Here is a 27,811-nt window from a genome sequence, read left to right as displayed (position 1 = left end):
CAGCACAACCCTAAACATGTCTACTTGGAAATAAGTCCAACTGATTTCAGTGAGGCTTACTCTCAGGCAAGTGAGGGTCGGATTGCAGCCTTAATCTCTGATGCTCTCACTTTGCTGCCTTCCCTTGGAATTCCCCTACAATTCAAATCTAGGACTTGGATTCCAGGAGATGCATCTTTGTTATTGTTCAGTCATTCAGTCGTGTCCGACTCCTTGTGACCCCATGGACCAGAGCACGCCAGGCCTTCCTGTCCTTATTCCTATGAAAAGATCCTGGAATCACTGCTTCCTCTAAACAGGATCCTGAGTTAAATAATACTTTGAGTGCCCCTTAATTCTACATGTACAGTTCAGTTATGAACTGAAGCAGATATGTTGCCAATTGAAATAGGAACTTATTGGCTTAAACTGGCTTAAAAGTTAATGTTTAGTCCATGGAAGAAAAGACTGTTGAAATGTCTCCAGGGATGATAACGGTATACCTCCCAAAAGATTTATACTGGGATACAAAGGACTGCTCACTTGCTAAGGAACTTTGACTTCTCTATAGCCTACATTTCCAGTCCCAAACCAGGAGTCGCTAAAGCAGAATTCTGTACCAGTTTAACTGTCACAACTTCCCCCAAAGAATCCTGGACATCGCAGTTTGGTGAGGGAGCTGAGAATTCCCTGCTCAGCGTCCACGCTAATGCCAACTTCCCTGCTTACAGAGCTATTGTTCCCTGGAGAGAGGAGGCGACTTACGTCTATGGTGTAGATTTGCTTAAAATGGTATTTGTGGAATGCTATGAAAATAACAAAAAGGCAGGAAAGGGCGCATCTTTAGGTTCCTTACAGCAGCCTCTGAAAGGTTTGTTCTTGGTAGGTCTGGTTTGTCACGTATGGCAAATAAACCCTGCGGAATTCCGGGGCGTGCCTCAGAGCCACATCACACACGTTGAAGGTGAACATGTTCTCCTCAAGCTTCTCTTCCAGATCAAAGAGGAAACTGCAGGAATGCACAGGTGATCATGGGGAAAAAGGAGGACATGGTTACCAGAATTACTTCCCTGTCCCTTTCAACCACTATCCTTCTCTTTAGATGTAAAGGCCAGTGTGGATGTTACTGTCCCTACATGCAAGCTGTAGGGAAGCCCTTACTCATGGTGACTCTATATGAGAGGGGCAAAAACATTTAAAAAATCCTTACCACAGGCAGGTGGAGCAGCTGGCAAGGGCATGGATTGTGGGCATGCTTAAGTGCTCAGGGCAAGCATATTCTAAATGCTGTTCCTCCCATATGTTCTGTTAGCAGAGGTCAGGGCTTCCTCATGCCCTCCTAGGAAGCACCACATCTAAACTTGTCCTAAAGCTCCTACATTAAAAGCCCACATTTTTCCAGCTGGACTGGATATACTTTGAAGTATCACACCTAGGTCAGATGATACTTAAGCAAAAGAGAGAGCACAACTTCAGCATGGAAGTTCATAACACTCTAAATTGGGATATTCACCATCAGCTGTTCAGGAAATAAAAAGGTGGTGAGGGGAGACAAAGAAGCCTATGAAATTAACAGTGCAATCCTATGTGTATCTACTCAGACGTAAGTCCCACTGAGTTCAACAGGGCTTACAGCTAAGTAGGACTGCAGATGAAGGTGAAAGTTTGCAAGGTCCCCAAAATGGTACTAATAAAGTTGTATAAATACAGAATGCCTGCTAATACCAATTCTCTGAGCCACTTTGGCTCTTACCTTGCTGCTCAGTGGCAGGATACACAAGTTCCTCACACTTCCTGTCCCTCTGAAATAACATTAACACTGCATCTGGAATACAGACTGCCTTTACACTACAGAAAACCCCCACAGTCCTCCTGTTCTGGAGCCTTTCTGCGTTTATCACGGGCTCCCACACAGCAACCATGAGATTGCTGAGAGGGGAAGCGTTTATTTTTCAAGGTTCCATAGAACTCAATGAAACAGCGCCATCTAGTGGCTGTTTTAATCGCGTAACATTCTGAGTTAAAAAGACAGTTCATTAGTTCTGGATCTATTTGAGACGGAATAACCAGGATGTGCCCTGGAGGTTGAGGATGCATTATGAAAAGGACCTGCAAACCTCAGAGTGAGCAGTCTTCACTCCACGTGAAGGACCCCACAGCCTCCACATCTTCCTTACTCAGGAGATGGCCCAAGCTGGCTCTGCATCAGAAGGTTGCTCATCTCCCAGGCAGAGGAGACACAAAGGCCGTATTTGGAAGTGACATTGTCATGAAGGACCAGGAGGCACAGGGAATTTGTGCATAACTTGTCTATTTATGCATAACTAGGTTCAAAGCAGCTCTGACTGATCATTGGTGTATAAAGTAACTTTTATTGTGTGTCTAAATCAACATGTTCCTGCCGCTTCTAATTCAATTCAGGTCATGATGTTTAGAGTGTGGGACAACTGGAGTGATTTTCAGTAGGTTTGCTTGGGTAAATTGTTTAGTTTATTTATTTAAGTCACTTATATTGTACCCATCTGCCAAGAAGCTCTCTAGTCTACACCAATATACAACCAGAAAAACGTATTTTTTTTTAAAAAAAACAACACATTAAACAATGCTACTACTTTTAATGAATGTATCTAATTTTTTCAGGACTACATACACATGGATACTGGAATCCAGGTTTTACTCCAAATGGCAGAAAGTACTTCCTAGGTCAGGGATCTTTTTGTTTTACATATGAACGTAGGAGTGTTAGGGTGAGCGCATGGATAGTTCAGTACAGCGTAATAGGTAGCTACAGGGTAGAGGCAAGTATCTACTGATTGCATTGACTAGAAATATCCAGTGATATGACGCCTACTTTTTGTAGAAACCGTTGGCTTTTGAGAATGGGAGGACCAGAACTCACTTGGCACTAACGTCACGCACATCCTGAAGGCGAGAGAAAAGCCACTGTTTATCTTGATTCGTCAGGACAGCCTGGAGCTCCTGGGAGCGCTGAAAGTGATCCACTGCCACGTTTAAGCTCCGCAAGTATGAGGCTTCTGATGCAATCAGTTCAAACTTGGCCTGCCGATAAGAAGAAGGAGAACACAGTTTTGCGCTCTGGGCGCTCATTCTTAGAAGCAACGAATTATTTGGGACAAAGGAAAATGGAAATGGAAAGCCCCAAGACTCATGGGCAGTGGGTGATATCTGCTGGTTCCTTAGGGAGACGGAGCCAGCAGGTATATGTCTCACTTCAGTCCATCAGAAGACAGGCCTGGAACACCATTTTGGTCCATCAAAACCAGCAGATCAAGAATACTAGAAAATCAAATGTGCTATGCTTATCTCACAGGACCAGCTTGGAGGTCTGTCTATCCTACTTGCCCAGATCAGGGATATTCAGTCTTCTCTCTTGCTTGCTCCCTTCCAACCTCCTGGATCCATGGCAAAAGGGTAATGTCGCTTTCATTTTTGCCATCCTATCTGCCTATCAGTTTATTTTCACGTTAGATGCAGTCACTTTGAATTATTTCAGCCAATTTGCTACTTTAATGCTACTGTCTTCTGTGCACCCCTTTCCTTGTGTCTTCTAAGGTTGCAATCCCCTGGGACTAAACCCCTTTGAACTCAGCAGGACTTACTTCTGCATCAAGCTTGGGCTGAAAATTCATGCAGCAGAGTTGTTGGTAGCAGCTTTCCCTGTAAGCTTAATGCAATATACCACATTCTAGAGGCTTGCAGCCAAACATTTGGCCGATTATGCCAAATCGGTATGTGAACTCCTGCCTTTCTTGCTTTGCAGCCCTGGCCAAGTGTACCATTCCTCTCCATCCATTCTCTCAATTTTCCTTTGGACTCCTACTTTCTCTTCCCTCACTTGCCTTCCCACTCTCCTCTAGGCCTCTGCTACTTCAACCCCTCCTTTCTGAGGTCCCTCTGCCTACCCTGATCTTCATCTCCAGGGCAGAAGGGCACAGCCCATGCTGTGCTGTTTTCCCACGCATTCTACGTCCTTCATCTGTGCTGTTTTAGCCCTCTCTCTAGCCAAATACATCTGACTGGGGCCCTCATCCATTACCTCCTGAAGCTTCTGTTCCTCCCGGGTCATGCTAAGCAGCATTGCGCTCCCCCGGACCATGGGGATGTCCTGCCAGAGAGATGTGCTGGATGAGACTGAGAGGCGTTGGAGGTAGGAGTCTTGTGGGGACAAGACTTTTCTTCGCAACCTTGGGGAGCTGGGGGACCCCAGCTCTGCATCTTCAGATAAGGAATCTGCTCTCTTTTGGCTTTGGATGGCTTTGTTCAGTGCGACATCACTGTATTCCTGGTAGAGCAATCTTGCTGTGGAGAAAAACCATAAAATGTTATATGTTCTGAATCAATGCACCAGGCCTGTAGCCAGACAACGTGTGCTGGTTGTAGTGGGGTCATATGGGTGAATGAAGGTGGGGGTGCGGGGAGAAACAGGATTTCATATGTCAATGTGAGACTGCAAAAACACTATTTTTAAAACAGCTAATGACTGGGTTCGGATGTCAGGATAATTAATGGCTTAATTGACCCATCCTGGGTTATTATGTCATCTGGTGGGAGTTTTTTTAGCCCACAATGGCTTATTTGGCCAAAATAACCCACTCTGATAACCCATGGTCTGCAGCGTGGGTTATTTAACCCATTGTGGGTTAATTGTATCATCTGGTGGTCACTGTGGGCTATTTTGGCTGGTTGGCTACACAGCTATGCAGGAAGAGCTGTCAAAACTGCAGCCGCTCTGCTCTTTGCTGGCTTACTGCTTAGGAACATGTTAAACTGACCAAGGTAGCAGTGTAAATGGGGGGTGGGGGATGGGCAGGATTGGGACCAAATAGCCAGCCTCCCCTACTGAGGAAGCACCCGATGCATCATCAAAACCCAGCGCCCTGACACTGATAGCAGTGGAAATCCCAGGTGCAGCAAAAAGGGGAAGAGGCCCATAATGCCTTGGGGGTTTTCAGGATTGGGACCAAACCTCGTAGCCAGCCTCCCCTACTCAGGAGGCACCCAATCCACCATCAAAACCCAGCACAATCACTCACCAAACAGCGAAAATCCCGAGTGCAGCAAAAAGGGGGTGGGGTGGCTAGAAAGCTTGGAGGTTTGCCAGATAGGGACCAAACTCCACACACAGCCTCCCCTAGTCAGGAGGCACCCCATCCACCACCAGAACCCTGCGCAATGACCCCAGGGGAGCAAAAATCCAAAGTGCAGCAAAAAGGGGGAGAGGCCTATAACACCATGGGGGGTTGCAGGATCAGGACCGAGCCTCATAGAGATGTGGCACTCCTTCGCTGAAGCAGAATCCTCACCATAGCCAATTCTGGCAAGGAGGCCTTAATGTCTTCCCAGTATCACAATTGCAAATTCATGCTAGCTGTTAAAGCCTCTTTGCCAGCAATTGCTACCAGAAGAACTGCACTTTAGGGAATGAGCGTTACATCTCTAGGAAGCTTGGTCCTGATCCTGCAAACCTTCAAGTTTTTATAGCCACCTTGGGTTTTTGCTGCCCTCAGTGTCAGGGCACTGGGTTTTGAGGGTGCATCAGGTGCCTCCTGAGTAGGGGAGGCTGGCTGTGAGGTCTGGTCCTGATTCTGCAAACTCCCATGGTGTTACAAGCATCTCTCCCTTTTTGCTGCACTTGGGATTTTTGCTCCCCTGGGATAATTGTGCAGGGTTTTGAGGGTGCATCAGGCATCTCCCAATTAGGAGAGGCTGTGTGTGGAGTTTGGTCCCGCTGCTGCAAACCTCCAAAGCTTTCTAGTCACTCCCCCACTTTTTGCTGCACTCGGTATTTTTGCTGCTTGGTGAGTGATCGTGCCTGGTTTTGATGGTGGATCGGGTGCCTCCTGATTGGCAGAGGCTGTGTATGAAGTTTTGTCTGGATCCTGCAAACTTCCAGTGCTTTAGAGGTGGAACAGTGCCACTGCTTGGGCGGAAGGACGGCAGCAGGACAGGGGGCAGTGGTGGCGTTAAGTCAAATCACACACAGTAGCTTAATAGGCTGGTCGTGTGGAGGGGCATCGTGGACCATTTAAAAAATAAGCTACTGTGAGTAGCTTATTAAACCACCATGGGTTATCGTGACATCCGAACGTGGCCAGTATGTTTAACCTACAGCTATCTATAATGTAAAGTTGCTTACATTACATTTTAGTAATATTTTAAAAATAAGCACCAACAGCTTGTTAACCTCACAAGTGCCTTCATACTTATTGGCCAGGTCACCAGATGGTGGGAGCAGCTTTATCTTTTTTCTGAGCAAGTGGGAAGTTTTCTACCCTGCATGTTTTTCCATATAACTTAAGAGAGCTTCAGACTTAATTTTTTTTTTTAAAAAAAGAAAGTGGACAATTCAAGGATGGGGACTGAAATATCCCCACAGTGGGCAGCCCCCACAGATCCTTCCACATCGGCTGACAAACTAGATGATTTCCAGAACACAGGGCAAGGATGGGGAATGTGTGCCCCCCCACGTTTTGCTGGAGTGCAACTCCTATCCTGCCTCAAACTCAGCTGTGCTGCCTAGGGCTGATGGGAACTGCAGTCCAACAACATCTGGGGGGCCCACGTTCCCCACCACTGTCATGGGGGGGGCTTCTCTAAGCAACATTTTGCAGGATGACAGAGGGGCCAAACTAGACATAATGGGGGCAGCCATATGCACTGTTCACATGTATGAAGTCGAGCTGGGACCTAATGGGAACATCAAAAGGGGTGGATGGATGAGGGGAGCTACTTTACCCCACTGTATCTCCCTGCAGTCTCTTGCTGCAAGCACTTTTCCCTTACCCTGATAATGGAAGTGAGACAGAAAAAGGCTAGAGAGAAAAACATCAAGACCCTGGCCTGCCCTTTATACAAGAATGGCACAGGCACATGAATACACAGAGGAGCAGAGGAAGCTGCCTTATATGGAGTCTAGCCCAGTATTGTCAACAGTGACTGGCAGGGTGGCCCGGCTTCCCGGCAGGTGTTTCTCCAGCCTTCCCTGGGGATGCCAGGGAGTGAATGCATGCCAAGCACACGCTGTGCCACTGAGCCTGCTGTAATAGGGACATCATTGCTAGGGATGGTGGAGAAATCCACAACGGAATCAAATGTGTTCAGAATTCTATAAATCTAATCCACAGATTCTGGAGTGGACTGGCTTCTCTTGAGTCACACGGGTTCTGTGGACTTGCAAACTTTTTTTTTTACTTTCCAGTATTCTATGCAAATTTAGTCATAGAAAAATATGTAAAACAAAAAATCACTGGCAGAAAATGTGCATTTCCCCCATAGGCTAAAGCATGAAAATGAGCGGGGGGGGGGGGGTTTGCACACTTTAGGGGGAGATTTGCGCATTTGGAGGGAATTTACACATTTTCACAAGTGCAACAAATATACATTTGCACAAATTTGGGAAATTGGGAAAAAACTGATTCCACCAATGAGTGGATGACGGAATGAAAGGCGCCTAATAATCCATGAAATGCAGATGAAACGGATTTCACGAAATCCGTACATCCCTAATCATTGCCACCAGCATCTCTTGTTTGGCTCACAGGCAACCTGCTTCCAAAGGGGTTACATATAGTTGGTGGTAAGCTACTACTTGGTAGAAGATAGTTTATATCACAATCTCTGCAAAAAGGGTGGGGTGGGAGGATGAGAGTCCTCTGGAGGCCCGTATTAAGCACCCTTCTCAGCTGTACTGCTGCCTCTGAGTTGCTCCAGTATTTATTGTTTATTTATTTTATTATATTTGTAATCCACCCAATAACCAATGTTCTCTCCTGTCAGTGACTCTCCTGTCTATCTTTGGTGGCAAACAGCAGCCGGGGAGAGGGTGGTCTTTTAGTAAGAAACTGGCATAGGCCCCAATCTTGACTGGGGGAATATTCTGGGCCTGGATGCCATGGCTTCTTTTTCTTTGCAATATAAATGGCCAGTTTAAGCACACTTCTTAGAAATCATGAATAATAATCCAACATACTCTTAAGGAAAGAGTACCACCAAATTACTTAGGCAAGAGATACTAACATGAGTTGATCAGCTTGGAGTGTCGCCGCCTGATGGTTTCCACTGCTTCTCCTGGTTTCTTCTCTCTTTCAGTATGAAAATAAGGAAAATCAATGAGCTCTCTAAAGGCATTGGCATGTATCCTGAGTGTTGGATCTCATCAGTTACACCTGGCAGTTTACCTTCCGGTTCGGAGTCTGTATTGCCTACTCTGCTGTGGATAATGGCAGCCTAGAATTCAGAACTAAAGCAAGATAAACCCTCTCCTTGGCACTTGGGTGCTTCCAGATGAGGCTTTTAGGGAGCATTGGGGGCATCGGCTTTTGGGGCTTCTGGCTCTGTGCTTGAAGACAGGGCTCTGAGCTCAGAGCCAGGGAACCACCCTCCCCTCCCCCACAGAGCTGGCACGGCTGGCTGTCTCTCTGCACTCAGTCAATGGAGCGCAGAGATGGCGGGGGAGGCGTCCCTGGGGGCAGGGCGGGGCGGGGCGGGGAGGAGGCTGGGTGGCTGGCTTATGCTTTTCCCCATTGCCACCCCAGCCTCCTCCCCGCCCCCCCCCCCCAGCCTCTGCTAGACAGGCAAAATCGCCCGTCTAGGTAAAATGCAGCACGGGAAGCACAAGGCGCCTCCGTCTCTGCACAGGATACTCATAAGCCTCCGGGCTTGGCCCATAGGATTGCACCCTGCCTCATTTACTGACTTTTATGGGCGGTCCAGACAATGTCGACTTCCACTTGTAACCCTCCCCATGATTTCCCGCAGCTTCTTCTGTCTTTTGTTCTTCCCATAAAAAATGGTTTAAGGAGGGAAAGACAGAACAGCTGTGCAATGCCTTTTGGTTGGTCTTGCTGGGAGCCCTCTGTCTGGAAGCACCTCAGCAGTATCCTTCGGACTAATTACAACAAGTCTGCGAGGTCAAAGAGGCTCCCCACACCTCCCGTTACACATGCTTTTATCAAGACGGGTGTTGGTTCTTTCATGGTCGCTCCCACGCTGATCTGGCTCTGGCTGGAAGCTTCCACCAGCGCGCTTCATCTTAGCACCCAGCAAAGAAGGGTGAGCTTCCCATGACTCTCATCAGATTGGCTAGGGAATAAGATGAGTTGCTTCCCCATCATCAGACTGGCTCAGAAACAGATGATGAGCTATCTGAATCCAGCCGCCTACTCACCCCAAAGTTCTCATTTGCAGCCAGGGATCACGATGGCTTGCAAGGCTCCACCGCCACCACCCCGCCCCACTGCAAATGGCAGTCCCTCGGTTGCAAAGCAGCCCAGGGGGATACAGAGGCTGCACCCCTGAAAACATCTGTTGGAGGGAAACTCACTGCTGTGCAAAAGACCCATGGGGCAGGAGGGTCCTCTGTGGGGGCTTCCCCCCGCAACAAGGTTTTTTGAAGGAGCAGCCTGTGTACCTCTCCCGACACATTCTAGTGGAGTGCGCTTCTCCTGACTGCCTTCTCCCTGGCTGGGGCTTCTCCTGACTGCCTTCATTTCAAATAGCCAGAAGCCTCAGCAGTGTCTCTTCTGGCTGTGCCAAGCGGTCATTCTGAGGATGGGTGTTAATCTGAGCCGGAGAAGAATTCTGGGCTCTGTAATGCTGTCCTCTTGAAGTGAGCATGATGAGCCCCTGAACCTCAAGCCCAAGATCTCTAATGCTGTATCTACATGCCTGAGGGGCTGAGCATCACTTGTCTGGCTTGTAAAGATGGGGTCAGAATGAACGGCCATGGGCAGAAGCCATTATGCACAACTGGATTGGTCTGGGGGCAACTATGTACAAAAGGGATCTTAGAGATTTGCCCGAGGTCACCCAGTGAGCTTCACCACTGAGCAGGAATTGAACCTAGGTTTCCCTCATTGAACCCCAACATTCTTGCTGCTATTCTACATGATTCTCAGTTCCTGTGGCATGGCGTAAAATGTAGGCAGGGGTCATGGAATCAGAAAGCATTTTGATAGTTTACATGAACAATTCAGCAGGCACTAGAAAGAAATTTAAGTCCACTGTTACAAGGGGAGTTTAAGGGAGCTGAATACAAAGAAGCTTATGGCACAAGACTCACCCATATTTAACTCGGTCCAAATGGTCTGATTTGTCTTTGTGTACAGGGGTTGTCTCCTTTGAAGGGACAAGAGATGATAACGCTTCTGAAAATGAAAAAAACCAGGTGTTATTTATTTATTTATTTATTTATTTTTGCAAATGAGTGTTTACATTTATGTAATTCAGTCAGGACTTCTCAGCTGAGAGAATGGAAAAGTAGCTTATTACAACAGGTGACGTTTCAGACAGAACGAGGGAGTACATGCTGCAGGAAGAAGCCAGGGTGGAGGTGGGCTGGGGCAATGCATCTCTGCGCACAGAAAAATGCTGCGTGTCTCATGGGTTCCCTTTCAGTAGAGGCCAGGCTTTCACTCTTACCCTCAACAGTGTGCCTGTGTGCGGTGCTTTGCTCCCCACCATCACCAAGACTGAGCAATAGCCATTTGCTCACTAGGAAGGAGGTAGACCCAGAGACACCATAGGTTTGGGAGTTAACTTTCCCCCTGCCCCACTTTCTTGGGAAGAACAGATTTTGCCAGGAGTCTTGCCAACTATGTTCCCAGGTCATTAAGGCACTGTATTTTATCGCGGAAAAACCGCTTCTTCTGAGACTGCTTATAGTCTGACTTTTCTTGCTTACTTTGGCTCCATTACGGACCTGTTTCCACAACCACACTGGGTTCGGTAGCATAGCCCTGCCCATGGGGCGTGTAGCCCGGCCCTTGTGGGCATGTCACTCACCTGCCCGTGACCTCACCAGAGCAGCATGTGAAGGAGAGGGGGAGATGATACTGGAGGGAGCAGTCAGGCAGAGATGAAGAGAGGCACACAGAAGCACCCCTGACATACACGTGCAGCGTCCATCTACCCTGTGTATCCATATGAAGTTGTCTGCCCACCCTGGGTATCCCTATGAAGTTCCCAGTCAAGGTGGTGGCAGGGAAATCAGGAGAACTGCAAAGATGGCTTCATGGGGAGTCGTTAAGGCGCGTCCCTGGTTTAGGGGAAGAAAGGGTTTAAAAGGCAGGGGGGGTGGGGGATGCCGCACACACGACTCTGCTTTTTTGCCCCTTCGTTAAAGTGAAATTGCGCTTTAAAACTCACTTTAAAGGGAAAAACAAAAGGGCTCGGAAGGCAAGGAGGAGACTGACCAGAACGGGAAACTGGAGCGGAGAAGGGGGCGCGGGTGGCAGAGATGAAGAGATGCACAACTAGTGTATCATCCACTGGCTCTCTTCACCATTTCCTCCCTGGGTATTTCCCCTTTTGCACTTTGTCCCACTTTGTGTAGGTGTGTGATGGGGGTGTTACTTCTGAGTAAACTCATTGGCTGTAAGGCTTCCCTTTCCTGGGAGTAAGTGCCATTGAAATCTGTGTGGCTTGCTTCTGAGCAGGCATGCATAGGAGTGCATTGTAAGTCTACTTAGAGTAGCAGTCTTAAGGTCTCCCATCCCTTTCAATGCATTTACTTGGAACTTCCCCCTCCCACTGACTTCACTGACTGCTTCTTCTCCCTTTTGCTCACCAGTTTGATGGGCTTCTTTCCTCCCAGGTGATGGGGAAGTCTCCCTTCTCAGCCACGCAGGAGAAAGGCTTGACAGTTAGGATTTCAATGGGTACTAAAAGTGCCTTCAATTGGGAAGCCAGCCACTACCTCTTCTTCTAGCCCACCTTGCAGGGTCATTGGGAAGCCAGAATAAGGGGGAAGAGCAACAACAGCATGGGCGGGGGAGCAAGCTGGGTCTAATGAAGAAGGTGTCCCCATGAAGCGGGTGCCTGGAGGGGAGGCACTAGGGATGGGGATGCTGCACACATGACTTTGCTTAAAGGAAAAAAACAAAAGGGCTCGGAAGGCAGGGAGGAGACTGGCCAGAGCAGGAAGCTGGAGTGGCGCAGAAAGGGACAAGGGAGGGGGGAATCGGCAAGAGGAGGAGGCGGGAACACGGATGAAGTCATCAGACCCAACCCAGACTCCACCCAGCCATCAAGAAAATACTTCGATTAGAGCTCAGTGGAAACCGCACAGAGCCCAGGCTATAGCAATGATAAGCCAGGTCTTTACGGGCTGTGGAAACAGGAAAAGGAGCAGATGCAATTGAGGAAACATCACAACAAAATTGCAAACAAAGTGAAGCCGATAGTGCGGAAACACGCCCTAGCTTCTATATAGCGAGCCTAGAAAAAAGCTGATTGTTCTGGTTGTTGGGCTCTGTGTGAGCGTGCGTACAACTCATCTCTGTATGTTCTGTGGCATCTCTGTCAGTGGCAACTGGCCATGCAAGTCAGGAGTGTAAAACAAGTTTTATCTTCATCTGGACAGTGTCCTCAAGGGCAACGCTTCACTTCTCCATAAGAGTAAATTGCAACGTTCCCTCGCATGGAAGTAGTAGCAGTGACTTCATTGCTTGGAGCCATAGGCCTCCCCAATAGACATAAAAGGAAAAGAAAATAGCGCAGCCATATTTATACATACAGGCATGCCCCCATCCAATTGAAGCTTTCTGCCATTCTTCTTCATATAGATGCTGCTGAAAGGGTGCCCTGGAGACACCATTTGGGCACAGAGCTAAACCCGTTCCCTGTCTCTGGTGACCTCAGCCTCTATCTGCATAGCCCCACCCTGGTATCTGTTTCTTGCTCCTGCCCTGAAAGGCAGCCAAGAAATATTTTAAATAAATAAATACGCAAGTTCACAGAATCATAGAATCATAGAATAGTAGGGTTGGAAGGGGCCTATAAGACCATCGAGTCCAACCCCCTGCTCAGTGCAGGAGTTGGCCCTGCTAAAGTTTTCTAAGCTCTTCTTGATACATATGAAAACCAATTCTCAGCATTAAGCACACAAGAAGGGAATGCTGGATCATATAGCTCCACCTAATCCAGCATCCTGCTTCTAGCAACAGCCAGTCCGATTCTTCCAGGGAGCCCATAAATAAGCATGCAGACAACAGCCTTTCCCTGTTTGTCCAAAGCATCTGATATCCCGGGGTATACTCTCTCTGAATATGGAGGTTCCATTTAGCTATCACTGAACTGACCATTGAAATACCTATCTTCAGTGAATTTGCCCTTTCAAGCCCATGAAGCCAATGGCTATTAGCACATCTTGTGGCAGTGATGATAGTCACTAGTTTAGATTACTTCAAAAGGGGTTAAACAAAGTAATGGCAGGCAGATCTTCCAATGATTGCCATGATAGCTAAATGGAACCTCCACATTCAGAGACAGTATACCTCTCACCAGTACCAGATGCTGAGGGTAAGCAAAGAGTAGTAATCACCTTCATGCTCTGCTTGTGGGCCTCTGGGTGGAAAGAGGATGCTGGATTAGATGGACACTTGATCGAATCCAGCAGGGCCCTTATGCCCTTAATGTTGGGAACTGGGTTTCAGATAGAAATGTAACTGCTCATATATAACTAGTTCATTAGTTCATCCTTTGTCCAAACTTAACGAGAATTAGGGAGCAATCCTATGGCCCCTAGTCAGCTAATGGGGCCCCACAGGATTTTTTGGATTCCTGGATCTGAGGCCAGAGACAGCACTCCAACCTTGGACCCAGGGGTCCAAGCGTCTTTCCCCCTCACAGCCGGCGTGGAGAGAAGGTCGCAAATGTGAGCTTGGAGATGAGGGAAAGGGGGTGGTTCTGTGGGTGGGGAAGAGACCGGGGTGGCCAGGCAATGAAGAATCCCCTGGCCTCCCCAGCTTCCTTCCCTCCTGCTCTACAGAGCCCAGCTAAAAGGGCAAAATCGCCTGTCTGGTGAAAATGCAGGGCGAGAGGAGTGTGGAATCAAACATCACCTCCATGCCCTCTGGCCCTGCATAGGATGATCGTAAGCCTCTGGGTTTGGGGGCTTATGATCATCATGGGTGCAACTCATAGGACTGCATCCTTAGTAAACTTTAAATTGTATTATTCAGCTAAGACATTCTAGTGGAGATATTTCAGTACTTTTTCTGGAGGAAGAGGGGTAATGAGTTATACAAATGTGGTTTGCCTCATCAATCCCTTTGTTGTATTTGCTTTTCTTGGAACTTTGATTGGGGACAGTGATTCAAAGGCACTCACCTAATGCGTTGTCTGTTGGTATTGAGATCTTTCTCACGCCGTGTCGATGCCAATCCTTGCTTTTTGCTCGATGTTTGGTTAATATCTCTTGTTTCTTTGAACTGGATGCTGATTCTTTTGTGTCCAGCCCAAGGACAGTTTTATCTGGGCAACTAAAGGATTTCTCTAAAGGTGGATGTTTGGCTAGCCTGTCATTTCTCTGAACCACAGCTGGAACTGGTTCCATCACTGATTTTTCCAAGCCCGTCCTGAACCATTCAGTACCTTCTGCCACCTGCCACATTACCGCAGATGCCGCTGTGTCTTTCGCATTGCCTGTCTGTTGCCACTGCCGCTGTGGGCCCTGAGAGACAGCTTGTTGCATGCATGGGTGTCTGGTAGTTGGTGGTGATGGGGGGCCAAGCTGGAGGAAGTAGATTGGGTTGGTGAAAGCTAGAAGTGGAGGAGGCTGGCTTGAATTTGTGGGCTGTGTAACTTCACAGATTTTCTGACTCTTGACTGAGAGATAGGAGGTATGCTCAGATGAAGATTTCCCATCATGCATATCCATAACATTGGACATTGTTTCAGGAATGCTATAGACGGGGTCTACTTCTGATGCTTCGTTCCCTAAAATGACTAAATCTGCGTGTCTGCCCAACAGATTGATCTCCAAGCCACTGCATGCTTCCTGTATATTCCAGTCTTTCTGGCCTTGTGGAACACCAGCCCCCTCTGGCTTGGCCAACTGTACAGCAGAGAGTTCTTTCACTCTATTGTCCATGCTTGGAATCTGGGCAAGGTTTTCAGATTCCAAAACAGAGGGTGTGGTCTGACAGAGAAAGCTGGAAATAGGCACACTAGTATGTATCCAATCAGCTCCACCTGTGCAGTAAGTAGGTAAATTGGATGCTGGTGTTTCAACTGATTGCTGGTTTAAAAGGTGGCCATCAGGAGTTGGAGGCTGATTGGAGCTGGAAGCTGGAGTTGGGTTGTGAAGGTCCCTGTCAATTGCAAAACCTGGAAGATGAGTGAGAAGGCTGTTGTTAAGACCAGGAGCTAAAGATTCCCTGATCTGGCTGTAGTTAGCTAGTTGGATGGATGGACTGATATTAAGTTCAGGAAGCACAGTGTGACTGAAAGCAACTGGCACGGGCACAGGTTGGCTGGCGTCACACTCCAGGCATAGAGACTGGTCAGAACTGGGCACTGGGTCTGGAAGCTGGCTTTGTTGGCTCACGTCGTTTCCAAAGGCTGGAGGCTGGCCAAACAGTTCAGTACCGAGTGTGGGGGCTGAAGACAGCAGGGCCTTAACTGAAGTGGGCTTCTGGGCTAGATGCTGGCTGGAAGATGGCAGTTCTTCTAGTAACTGACTGGAATGCCTGGGATCAACAGCATGGACCGTTGGCTGGGCAGGGACACGTGCATTAGTTGGAGGAGTTACAACCTGAGTGGGCCTGGGGTCTGATGCAAGTGATGAGGGCTGACCGAAGTGGCTGGAAGCAGGTACTGGGGCCAGAGTCTGATCAGAGAAAGGCACTGGGATCAAAGGCTTTGTGAGCTGAGCCACATCAGTGGCTATCACAAAACAAACGCTGGGAGAGGCAGGGCTGCCAGCGTTGTGGTCACAGTCTGCTCCATCCTCCTCAAGAACTAGAAAACGTGGTGACTCATTGACTGAGGTCTGTTGCTCCATGCAAAGTGTTTCTACTCCTGCTTCCATTCCTGGAAACACAAAGCTCCTCGCTGGGGGTCTTAGGTGCTGCTGGGATTTATCTAAATAACTTATGGTAGTGTCTTGTGCCTCTAACGATGCTGGATCCCATGCAGTCAAAGATGAAATGAGGCTCACTTCTACATTCTCTTTCGCTGTATTGGACAGACCCTCCCCTGGAGACATGCCTTGGAGGATCTTGGAGGCAGAACCCTGAGCATCTTCATGGGAGTCCTTAGTAAAGATGTTGTTTTCTCTTGGAGCCTGGACAGCTACGTCATCTTCCAATATTAAGGCTTCTTCACAAGCCAATTGACAGGAGACAGGTAGATTCTGGTTTGGTGGCTCTTGTATGGAATCTGCTAATTCACACAGCACAACATATCCTATGGTACCATAACTGGCTCCCTTGCCAGTACCTTCCTGCAGTGGACTTGCTGCTATTGTGGTTCCCAATGGTGAGGCAGGGTTATGAATTTCAGTATCAACAGAGTGATCTGCAGGTTGGGAATCATGTAGGTCCTGGGGATCAGGAGCAGCTAAACCCCTACAGGACAGCCCAATTACTTCCCCATCTACACTCCTGACACTTTTCTCATCTCCAGGATTTTCACTACCCCCTTTTTCAATAGAAAGTTTTCCATCTTCTTCAGTGGTTTGCTCACTGTCTTGGCCAATATTGGAAATACAGCTTGCTGGGTCATAGATGCCAGAGTATTGTAACTGTCTAGAGTCATGACATATGGGAGGCTGTATCCCTGGGCTTTCACTCATTGGGTGCAGACCTTCAGATGGTCTAGCAAATGCCATAGCTGATGTTTGGACACAAGGCTCTGGTATTGCACAAACTGACTTTGGACAGTGATCTGGTGTGAAGGGTTCCTTGAAAGAGAAGGTAAATCCTTTAGACTCAGCCAAAGAACTGTTCTTGTTTAAATCAAGAAGGGCCAAATTATCTTCCAGATTATACAGTGTATCCAGACCCAGTGTGATAGGTGGGGTGGTCAGCTCTCCCGCTCTTCCTTTTCTGGATGCTTTTGCTACTTGCATGTCCAACTCTTCTTCTTCCTGGACATTGTGCTCCAAGTGTAGCTTCTCATGCTTTGTTTTAATTTTGTTCTCCATTCCTTTCCAGTCCAAATCCCCATCTTCACCCTGTTCATTGTCTATCAACTTCAATGCCTCCATCTCTGCCTCTGTTGTTTTTGATAGTTCTTTCTGATCTGCTTCTGCTTTACCACGATCTGTATTATGTTTAGCATGTTTTGTCTGGTTTGTCTCCTTTAGTGAATCAGCCTTGCTTCCACCTGTGCCATCTTCTTCCTCCTCCTTGAGATGGAGGACAGTATAAATAAATGAATTTTGCCCCATTTCTACCACTTCCTCTTCCATGCCTGAGTGATTCTTTGCTCTCTTAGAGGATAGCAAAGACAACATTCCATTAGGCTTTGTTTGTGTCACATATGAATTTGTTCTCCTGTCTTCAGAACATCCAGAGCTTGACTGGTAAGGAGCAGATTTCACATCCTTTCTTTGTCCCTTTAACTCTTTGACTTTCTCTTCCTCATTGTTTGTGAAGGAATTGGACTGTACCGAGCCAGCTCCCTCCATCTCAGAGGCCATCTCCTCATCAGTCCCCCATGTAGCTTCCATACCTTCTAGAAGTCCCTTGTCCATCTCATGTTGTGCCTCTAGTTCACATGAGTGATCTTCATCTGATCTGGCTTTGGAAGACTCAGCATTTTGATGACAATTTGCAATACCATGAGTCACTGAGGGGCACTCATAGGCAGGAAAAGTGTCTGTTGTCACGATTTCCCCACATGGTGTCTGAGGGAATGTGTCATAAGGATTCAGGGCGTGGGAAAATCCAACAAGAGCCTCCACTTGTCCCCCTTTGACTTCACTAGCGGTGCTTGGTATCCGTGCCACGGTGGCTGTATTGAAAAGAGAAGGCTGGTGACTGCTTAAGGAATAAGCAGCTGTAAGTTCTCCATGATGGCAATTCAAAGAGGGAACCTTGCTATCCTCCAAATTCGCTTCTTGAATACTGAGAGCAATTTCTCCCTCTGAAAGTCTGACACAGTTCTCTGGATCACTCTGGCCTCTTTCTGGTCCTACAGAGGCCAGAAAGCCTCTTTCCACAGGATTAGAGAGTCTGCCCCATATCTGTTCTTCCATAACAAAGAAAAGTGCTAGGTCTTGAGAAAAAGAGCTGTCTTCCTTTTCTTCTGCCATCCCCTCTTCAGGAACATTACTCATGGTGATGAGTTCTGTGACATCATGGTCCCTTCTGGCTGGTGCAGGATTAGAGGCTTCATTGAATATGTGGGTTGCTGGAGGGAAAGGGTCTCCCCCTTTGATGTTTTCAGACTCCATCGGTGGTACATCCTGAAAATGGGGGAAATAGCAAACTATTACTATTAGAAAGTACTGAGCTGGAAATTATATCTTAGAAAGCATTCAGAATATTGGGGGAAGGGAGGGAAACACATCTAAACAGGAAGAAGAGAACAGCAGGAGAGCAAGGGCTGGCAGACAATCTGCAGGAGTGCAGAAAAAGCATAGAAGTGGAAGTCATCTACTTGAGGTTCAAGCTACGCATTACACAGAGTTCTATGATTCTTTCTTCTGATTCCCCCCCGCCCAGCCTGAACAAGCTGCAAGTCTGAAAAAAATAAAGATATGCAGAGAGGGGCTAACACTTTTTTCTCTGATAATGTCCCAGCTCAGAATTGAGCTCCCCGACTTGCTTTTTTCACCCACATGGAGAAAGATACTGGGAGGTGAAGGAGCCCCCATTACTGAGCCCTCATATCTCACCTAGGGATAGGCTAATGAGCCATGTTTGAGATTGTGAGGATTCTCCAGACATTGTCTCACTACTGGTCTCATGCCCAATTCCTGTTTGTGTCTCTGATCCCTACTCTCTGCATGCAAACAGGAGATTTGTGCAAATTGAACAGTGATTGAATGGGAGATTTGTGCAAACCTCCCCAAATCTGTTCAAATTCCCTAATTTGTGCAAATTCCCTCCATAGACTAAAGTGGGGCTGATTCAGTCTACTGAGGGAATTTGTGCAAATTAGGAAGTTTGTGCAAATCAAACTGGGAATTGGGAACAAGACAAACATGAGCACATGTTCAACAATTTGCAAACATTTTCGGCAGACGCATGCTTGCATTCAGGGCTTCGATTGGAGCAGGCTCACATGTTTTGCAAGCAAAACTGAAATTCTCATGCATCCTAATCTCACTGCCCCCCAGTGAGATTAGGATGCATTATGCATGTATAATTTAGGGCTGATTCACACATGATCCCCTTTTTAGGTGTATCTTTAACGATGTAAGGTGGGAACAAGTGTGGATTACAAACATGTGTTACCAACCACACACTCTCAAAAGAGAACCAGAATTGGTTGTGCCGCTCTGTCGAATGCACCATTACGTTCAACCCACTTCCCTGGGCCGTGAGAAGTTCCAGGGGAGCAGCACTTGCTGAGGCTTGATTTCCTTTGGTTGGAGGTCACTGAAGGCTTATTGTACTCTATATGATTTACATTTATTTACAGATGTACAGGTTGAACATAGGTGGAGGCAAAGCTTAAACTATCCTCGTCAGATTTCTAGAGACAAGTAGCCAGGACCACAAAAACACCGTTAGCTTATAGAGCCCAAACTCATCTCTCTGTCTCTATAGGCCAGTTCACACATCATGATCAGCCACTGTGGGTCATGTGCCAGCTGCCATTTTGAATATGTATTTCACAGCGGGGTGCGCTGCAGCTTGTTGTATTGTGTGAACCTGAGCATCATGGTTAAACCCTAAACCCATGATGGCCAGGTTTGCCTGACACAACAAGCCACAGCATGTCCCTGCTGCGGCTTGCATATTCAAAATGGCAGCCCACTTGTGTCTCACAGCCCCACAGATTAATTAACCCACAGTGGCTTATTGTAATATGCGAACCAAGTCAACACCTCTCTTAGCCTCTGGGTGCTTCCAGACAAAGTTTTTATTGAATAATTGCCCTGACTCATTCACAGGATTTTACAGGAGGTCCAGACTTCATCATCTTCCATTCGTAATCCTCCTGTGACTTCCCAGTGCCTCTTCCATCTCCTTCTGTTACCACAGAGAATTCATTAAGTACAGTGCTAGAAGCTGTCCATCTGGAAGCATCCTCTTCCTCAAACTGCAGTTTTTTAATCACCTCTTTTCACACAGAAACACCTAGATAAGGATGTACAAGAATTTCATTTCAGTTCTCAAATTACTCAGACATGCCCCATTCGCAATCCTGAAAGCAAACACAAATGGGAGTGCATATTCTCTGAAAATGTTCGCAAATTCTTGAACTCACACTGGTGAGTTCAAGTACATATGTGTACTTGGGAAATGGACAACTTCATCAAGCCGTGCCAATTTCTCAAACTGATTTCTCACCACTGATATAGAATCCTAGAATAGTAGGGCTGGAAGGGGCCTACAAGGCCATCGAGTCCAACCCCCTGCTCAGTGCAGGAATCCAAGCCACAGCATCCCTGACAGATGGCTGTCCAGCCTCGTCTTGAACGCCTCCAGTGTGGGAGAGCCCACCGCCTCCCCAGGTAACTGGTTCCATTGTCATATTGCTCTAACAGTCAGGAAGTTTTTCCCGATGTTCAGCCCCTTAAGGTAATGCCTGTTTTAGCCCTGAATGGACTCAGTGCCTCTTCCAGCAGAGGATTCTCAGTAGTCCACACAGGACTTGTGTGGATGATTGCATTCCCACTACCTCCACCATTCCATTCTGATCTAGAAAGACAGGAGCTCAGGACTGGTGGTTCCTTTGTTGTAATAAATGTTTTCCTGTACATGATATTAGAAGGGGCCAGGAACAGGGCCATCTCAGGCTTTTCCACTCCCTGAGGCACAAAGGCTGCCCTGCTAACTCCACCGATACTCACTATGAAGTATTTACCTATGTTCCAAGATGAAGTAAATGATGAACATGGGGATGCTTTTCCTGATGAGTCATGGTAGGTTATTAAAAAAAATATCCAATACATTCTTAAGCCTGCTATACTGTGTTTGCGCATCTTTCCTCTCTCTCTTCACACACCCACAGCAGCAGCAGCCTCATGGGATACTTGCCTCACAGTGCCTGGCTCTGAGGAAGGACCCCCTCAGAGTCAGGCATTTTGGCCTGGCCGCCTCTCTGAGGAGCTGTGCTGGATGCTTTTTCCAGCCAGCACGGCTCTTCAGAGAGCTCACCCACCCTCTGGCCAACGCTAAGAGTCAGCCAGGGGGCCGGAGGAGGAGGGGAGCAACACAGGTGGGGCTGATGGACAATGTGGCAGTGGGAGGAGGGATGGAACCCTGGTGGCACATTTCTGCCATCCTGCCTCAGGCGGCGGGACAGCTTCTGCCAACCCTATCCATGATTCCCCTTGTGTGACACTTGAATAGCATTAGTGCTGTCAGATTCCCAGGATTGTCTGCTATTTGTGCAGGCTTCTAAATGGCCAGGAATGTGATGCTGGAGCAGCTGCTTTCCATGCAGAAGGCCCCAGGTTCGATCCCCAGCATCTCCAGGTAGGGCTAAGAATGACTCCTGCCTGAAACCCTGGACAGCCTCAGCCAGTCAGTGTCGACAATGCTGGGCTAGATGGACCCCGTATAATGCAGCACCCTGTGAAAGGGGAAATAGCCATTAGACTTTGATTGAGCCCTAAAGTTAAGTCATGTTAGTGGATGGGGTGGAATATCTCATACCCCCTTGTGAGACTCCAAGGCTAGATCTACACTAGTGCTTTTTATCGGTATTGAAGTGCACTGATAACTGTGGGGGCACATTACCCGTTCCACATGCCGCTTTTCTAGCATTATTTCCTGCTTTTTATTCCATATTATCCAAAATACACAACAGATGTCATTGTGTGTGCTGCAAGATATAAATGTGCAAGAGGGATATAGCAGCACCATGGTGGGATCTTACTGATATGACACGAGGTCCAGTCAGGGCCCCCGTGGATACCAAACCCAGAGTTTTATCCTTCCTCCTAGCCTGAGATCCCACTACCCCCATGACACTAGACTCCAAACCCGAAGTACAAGGAAGAACAAACATTTTATGTTCTGAAAGCAGCTAGGGAAAAGTTTGCATGAAGTTTAGTGATGTTGGGTGCTTCTGTATGAGGCTTTCATTGTGCAATCGTCCTTCTTCAATTTTACGAGGGGGGGGAGACAATGACATCTTCCATTTGTAACCCACCAATGTTTTCAGGGAAAAAAATCTGTTAAAGAGGTAAAAATGGAATCGCTGCACAGTGCCTTTTGATTGATAATGTCTAGAAGCACCTTAGGTGTCTAGAAGTCAAATCTCTGAATGGGAAAAGGCTGCACCTTGTCTCTAGTGTGCATGTACTGCCTATAAGGGTATTGCAGAGGAGCTAGATGACACCTTATGCTACACTACCCAGTATAGCCAGCAAGGTGTACAATTAACCAAGGGGGCAGAGAACCTCCCTGAGCCTTCTGTTGAGTTGCCAGAACCAAATTATTGTTCCCCTTGCTTGAATCCATTCCGGGTCCAGCCTCTGAGCCATCCAGCTCTTTGTTCCCTATCACTGCCGCAGAGTTTGGGCAGTCGAGGTTCATTCTTTCCGCATAGGCCTCCCTCACGCTGGTGAGTCTCAGCTCTGAGAATTAGGGATGGCGGAGAATTTCTCCACGAATCTTCGGGAGGCCGAGCGCCGACGCATTCGGCCCCCCGAAAGTGTTGGGGAAATTCTCCGCCGGCCCCCCGCCCCCCCCCCGGGATGGGACTTACCGTGGCTGAATGTCCCTCTTGGCGGCACATCCCGGCAGCGTTTCGGCGGCGTTTCGGCGGGGGCAGGGGCGGCGGCCGGTCTCCCGACCGGCTGCCACTGCCGCCATTACAAAATTAAAAAGTAAAAAAACAAACAAACACACACCCGTGATAGGCTACGTGACGATTTACGTAGCCTATCACGGCTGACTTTGGAAATCTAGCCGTGATAGGCCACGTAAATCGTTACGTAGCCTATCACGGGTTTTTTCCCCCCCACTTTTTCTTTCGCGACCGGGGAGACGGGGCGCTTCTCCCCGGCCTGAATTTCGGCCGGGCAAGGCGGGGCGCCTCCCCCCCCTCGCCTGAACTTCGGGGGGAGAAGTGAAGTGCCTCCCCCCCACCGCGAAGCAAGCTGCGGGACCAGGTAAGAAGTCCCTTTCGTCCATCCCTACGAAAAGGTGAGTGAGTTTCGTACATCCCTACTGAGAATTGGACCAGCGGTCCGACTGGCTTTAATGTCATTCCTCATGACTCTTCCCTAGCCAGAATGCCCTGCTTTCTTGCCTTGTTTGCCCCGGGTAGATCCATTTGCCGCGTACACCCAGAGAGAAAGCTTTCCCCCGCTCCCCCCGGAAAAGTGCCCCACTGAGTCTTGAACCAGGCTCCACGCGTAATGCAGCACAAGCTGTAGGGGACTGCGACCTATGCATGAGTTGTCGGTTCCGGGTCTAAACATGGAACTGGTCCTGCAGGGAGCAAAGAGCACTGGAAAGCAGCTACTAAAAAGCATCACACTGAATGCACAACCTTTGAATTTTATTGCGAATTCTAAGATAAGTCCCATTGGCAAGGCTCTCTGTCTAACTCTGTTTTCAAAGTATGGCAGTTCTGGGGTCCCTAATAATGGTTTAGCCTCCACTCTCCCCATCACTGTCACAAGTACTAAATTATCAAAGCCATTATTTTGGCTGTTTCTTGATAATCCGGTACTTAGCAAGGTGAGAGAGGCTTGAGGCTATTGCCCCATTTACTTACTTACTTACTTACTGAACTTTTAAGCTGCCCAATATCTGAAGTTCTCTATACAGCTGAAATAATGTACAATATATTAAAAACATAAAATACAAACACTAAAACAAAGAATAAAACAGCACAGAATAAAACTAAGATAAAACCAGTAGCAAAGAATAAAAACATTCCAGCATATAAAACCAAATTAAAAACAGCCGCTGAATATAGTACTACCCCCCCCCCAGTTCTTAAAATGCCTGGGACAATAAAAACGGTCTTCACCTGGCACTGAAAGGACCATAATAACCCAGGCACCAGATGAGCTTCTCTGGGGAGGGCATTCCACAAACCACCACTGGTTTGGGGTGCCACCACTGAAAAGGCCCTCTCTTGTAGCCATTCGCCTCTTCTTGTTTGGTGGGGGCACCTGGAGGAGGGCCTCAGAGGATTATCTTAATGTCTCGGTAGATGAATATGGGAGGAGATGTTCCTTCAGGTAACCTGGCCCCAAGGTATTTAGGGATTTAAAGGTTAAAACCAGCACTTTGAATTGGGTCCAGAAATCAACTAGCAGCCAGTGCAGATCAAGAACGACTAGCTTAATATGATCACATTGGCCAGTCCAAGTTAGCAGTTTAGCCACCCTAGTTTGGATCAACTGAAGTTTCCATACCGTTTGCAAAGGCAGCTCCATGTATACCACAATATACCATTTACAATAATCCAAACTGGAGATTACCAGAGCATGAATAACTGTTGCAAAGCTATCTCTGCCCAGGTACAACCATAGTTGGTTTATCGGCCCAAGCTGATAAAAGGTGCTCAGGTCTCCCCTACTCCACACCCATTAAGGAAGGACTTCACCATGCAATCCCTCCCCACAATCTTTTGGAATAATTTTGCCAGCTATGTCATCTGCTATTTGTGTGAACTTGGCTTGAATAGGTAGTTAATACAGGTTGCTAAATTCCCATTCTAGCTGGGAAAGCCATATTTCAATGTACCTGAATGGGAGCAGAACCAGGTAGAATCTGAAACATTCAGACGGTTCCTGCTGTTTGTTCTTAAGGGGAAGAAAACAGAAGTGTAGCTTATAGCAACTTGCTTTGCAGGAGCTGTTGAGCTTCGGTTGTTCTCTCCTCCCTCGTACCCTCCCTTTTCAATTTAAGCCAAACCCTTTTCCTGGAGCGTATTAAGCCAAGGGTGTGGTTTCACATTTTGCATCACTTCATATTCCAGTCTCTGCTTTACAGCCAGGACCTTCAGAGCACCCAAGCTCCCTCACCCCACCCACCCCTTTTTTTCCTTGGTGTTTTGGGAAAAGGTAATGTGCGGTCAAATATCCTCAAGGCAGACTGAGAACAGCGTAACTCCCCTCATGAACTGATAGTGTTTTCTCCTATTCTAAAGCCTCAAACCTGTACAAGAGAAGTGGGACATATGTCATAAATTAAATGAAGCTTATTGACACACAGCTGGCCTATGTCCCTGCTAGAAACTCCCATGGGCCAATAAAACCAAACTGGGGAGACCACAGTGTCTATTCCACAAACACCTTGTTGCCTTTGAAGATGAAGGGTTTGTTCAGTCATTCAGTCGTGTCCGACTCTTCGTGACCCCATGGACCATAGCACGCCAGGCCTTCCTGTCCTCCACTCTCTCCCGGAGTGTGCTCAAGTTTATATTCATTGCATCGGTGATGCTATCTAGCCATGTCATCCTCTGCTGTCCCCTTCTCCTTCAATCTTTCCCAGCATTAGGGTCTTTTCCAGGGAGTTTTCTCTTCGCATTAGGTGGCTGAAATATTTGCGCTTCAGCTTCAGTATCTGTCCTTCCAATGAGCAGTCAGGGTGGATTTCCTTTAGGATTGACTGATTTGACCTCCTTGCAGTCCAGGGGACTCGTAAGAGTCTTCTCCAGCACCACAGTTCGAAAGCATCCATTCTTCGGCGCTCAGCCTTCCTTATAGTCCAGCTCTCACAGCCATACATTACTACTGGGAAAACCATAGCTTTGATTAGACGGACCTTTGTCGGCAAGGTGATGTCTCTGCTGCTTACTATGCTGTCTGGGTTTGCCATAGCTTTCCTCCCAAGGAGCAAGCGTCTTTTAATTTCATGGCTACAGTCACCGTCTGTGGTGATCTTGGGGCTCAAGAAAATAAAATCAGTCACTGCTTCCATTTCTTCCCCTTCTATATGCCAGGAAGTGATGGGGCCAGATGCCATGATCTTCGTTTTTTAATGTTGAGTTTCAAACCAGCTTTTGCACTCTCCTCTTTCACCTCAACAAGAGGCTCTTTAGATTCTCTTCGCTTTCTGCCATTAGGTGGTATCATCTGCGTATCTGAGGTTGTTGATAATTCTCCCAGCAATCTTAATTCCAACCTGTGATTCATCCAACCCGGCATTTCTCATGATGTACTCTGCACATAAGTTAAATAAGCAGGGCGACAATGCAGCCTTGTCGTACTCCTTTCCCAATTTTGAACCAATCGGTTGTTCCATGTCTGGTTCTTACTGTTGCTTCTTGACCCTCGTACAGGTTTCTCAGGAGACTGGTAAGGTGTTCTGGTACTCCCATCTCTTTAAGAATTTGCCACAGTTTGTTGTGATCCACACAATCAAAGGCTTTAGCATAGTCAATGAAGCAGAAATATATGTTTTTCTAGAATTCTCTTGCTTTCTCCATGATCCAGCGAATGTTGGCGATTTGATCTCTAGTTCCTCTGCCTCTTCGGAACCCAGCTTGTACTTCCGGTAGTTCTCAGTTTGCATACTGCTGAAGCCTAGCTTGTAGGTTTTTGAGCATCACCTTGCTGGCATGTGAAATGAGCACAATTGTACGGTAGTTCGAGCACTCTTTGGCATTGCCCTTCTTTGGAACTGGAATGTAAACTGACCTTTTCCAGTCTTGTGGCCACTGTTGAGTGTTCCAAATTTGTTGGCATATTGAGTGCAGCACTTTAACAGCATCATCTTTTAGGATTTTAAATAGCTCAGCTGGAATACTGTCATCTCCGCTAGCTTTGTTGTTACTAATGCTTCCTAAGGCCCACTTGACTTCACTCTTGAGGATGTCCGGCTCAAGTTCAGTGACCGCACTATCATGGCTATCAGGGACATTCAGATCTTTCCTGTATAGTTCTTCTGTGTATTCTTGCCACCTCTTCTTAATCTCATCTGCTTCTGTTAGGTCCCTGCCTTCTTTGTCTTTTATGATGCCCGTCTTTGCACAAAATGTCCCCTTGATATCTCCGATTTTCTTGAAGAGATCTCTAGTCTTTCCCATTCTATTGTTTTACTCGATTTCTTTGCATTGTTCATTTAAGAAGGCCTTCTTGTCTCTCCTTGCTATTCTCTGGAACTCTGCATTCAGTTGGATATATCTTCCCATGAAGGGTTTAATACTGAATAAATGGATACTACTACTTAGCATTTACAGAGCATTTTGGAGGGTTTAAACACCTCACATACATGTAATTGTTCCGGATATCGAGCTGTTGCCTTGTGCCACTGAGTTCAATGGGACTCACTTCCTTCTGGCACATATACTTCAAATTTCAGCCATGTCGCCTGATGCTGACTTGGAATAAGGCTCACTGGCTTCAGGGTTGTAGCAGGTTTTGAGCTGCTTACATAGAAGTTTAGGTGCATGGATATTCCATCAGTGTGCCATTAAATATTGTAAGGGGAGTTGAGTGATATCTTTTGTGTGCTGGATTGTTTGCTAATGGTCAGGGCTGATCAGTTGATCTATCCTCCATAGGAATAGCTGGGGATATTTCTATGTGAAGTCCAGGCTCGAAGTTCGGTGTTCTGCCTGTGGGTGGGCAAAAAAGAAGCGTTCTGAATTTGGGCAGAGAGGCAGAGCACTGGAAGTGTAGCTGAAGTGAGCAAAACCCCGGGTGTAGCCTTGAAGGGCAGTGGTGCGGTGTGCTGCAAGGGCTGCTCTTTTGGAACCTGAGACAGGAAGAATTTGTGACTGTGCTGTCTGCGTTGGGCGTCACCTTGCTGCTTATGTGCTCTGCTTATGTATTTGTAAATCCAGGTATGTTGAAGACACCGCATGTCACCACTACTCTCTCTCTCATTATAAAGAACCACACATGTAAAATCCTACCCTTGGAACTCATTACAGATTTGGGGTGACCCCCCTTCAGTCACAGATGCCTAGGGCCATGAAACATCTCTATGTGGGC

At 47.3% G+C, this 27,811-nt stretch overlaps 1 protein-coding gene across 2 annotated transcripts in view; it reads right to left on the bottom strand.

Annotated features, from left to right (window-relative positions):
• The window catches only part of LOC146340303 (uncharacterized), a 76,634-nt gene that overhangs the window by 20,039 nt on the left and 28,784 nt on the right, over positions 1 to 27,811 (bottom strand). For both annotated transcript variants that reach the window (XM_084811391.1, XM_084811390.1), the window contains exons 2-7: positions 14,110 to 18,193; positions 10,061 to 10,145; positions 8,017 to 8,081; positions 4,037 to 4,299; positions 2,879 to 3,039; positions 836 to 988 (exon numbers count right to left, since the gene is read on the bottom strand). In XM_084811391.1, coding sequence (XP_084667517.1) covers positions 836 to 988; positions 2,879 to 3,039; positions 4,037 to 4,299; positions 8,017 to 8,081; positions 10,061 to 10,145; positions 14,110 to 18,181 — 4,799 coding nt within the window. In that variant the 5' untranslated portion in view covers positions 18,182 to 18,193. The remainder of the gene's footprint in view (positions 1 to 835; positions 989 to 2,878; positions 3,040 to 4,036; positions 4,300 to 8,016; positions 8,082 to 10,060; positions 10,146 to 14,109; positions 18,194 to 27,811) is intronic.

Source organism: Heloderma suspectum, chromosome 7, assembly GCF_057233095.1.
Source record: "Heloderma suspectum isolate Gila_16-S chromosome 7, 16-S_ref, whole genome shotgun sequence".
NCBI classification, from domain to species: Eukaryota; Metazoa; Chordata; class Lepidosauria; order Squamata; family Helodermatidae; genus Heloderma; species Heloderma suspectum.
The sequence above is the reverse complement of the archived record's forward strand: the minus strand, read 5'-3'. Positions and strand labels throughout refer to the sequence as shown.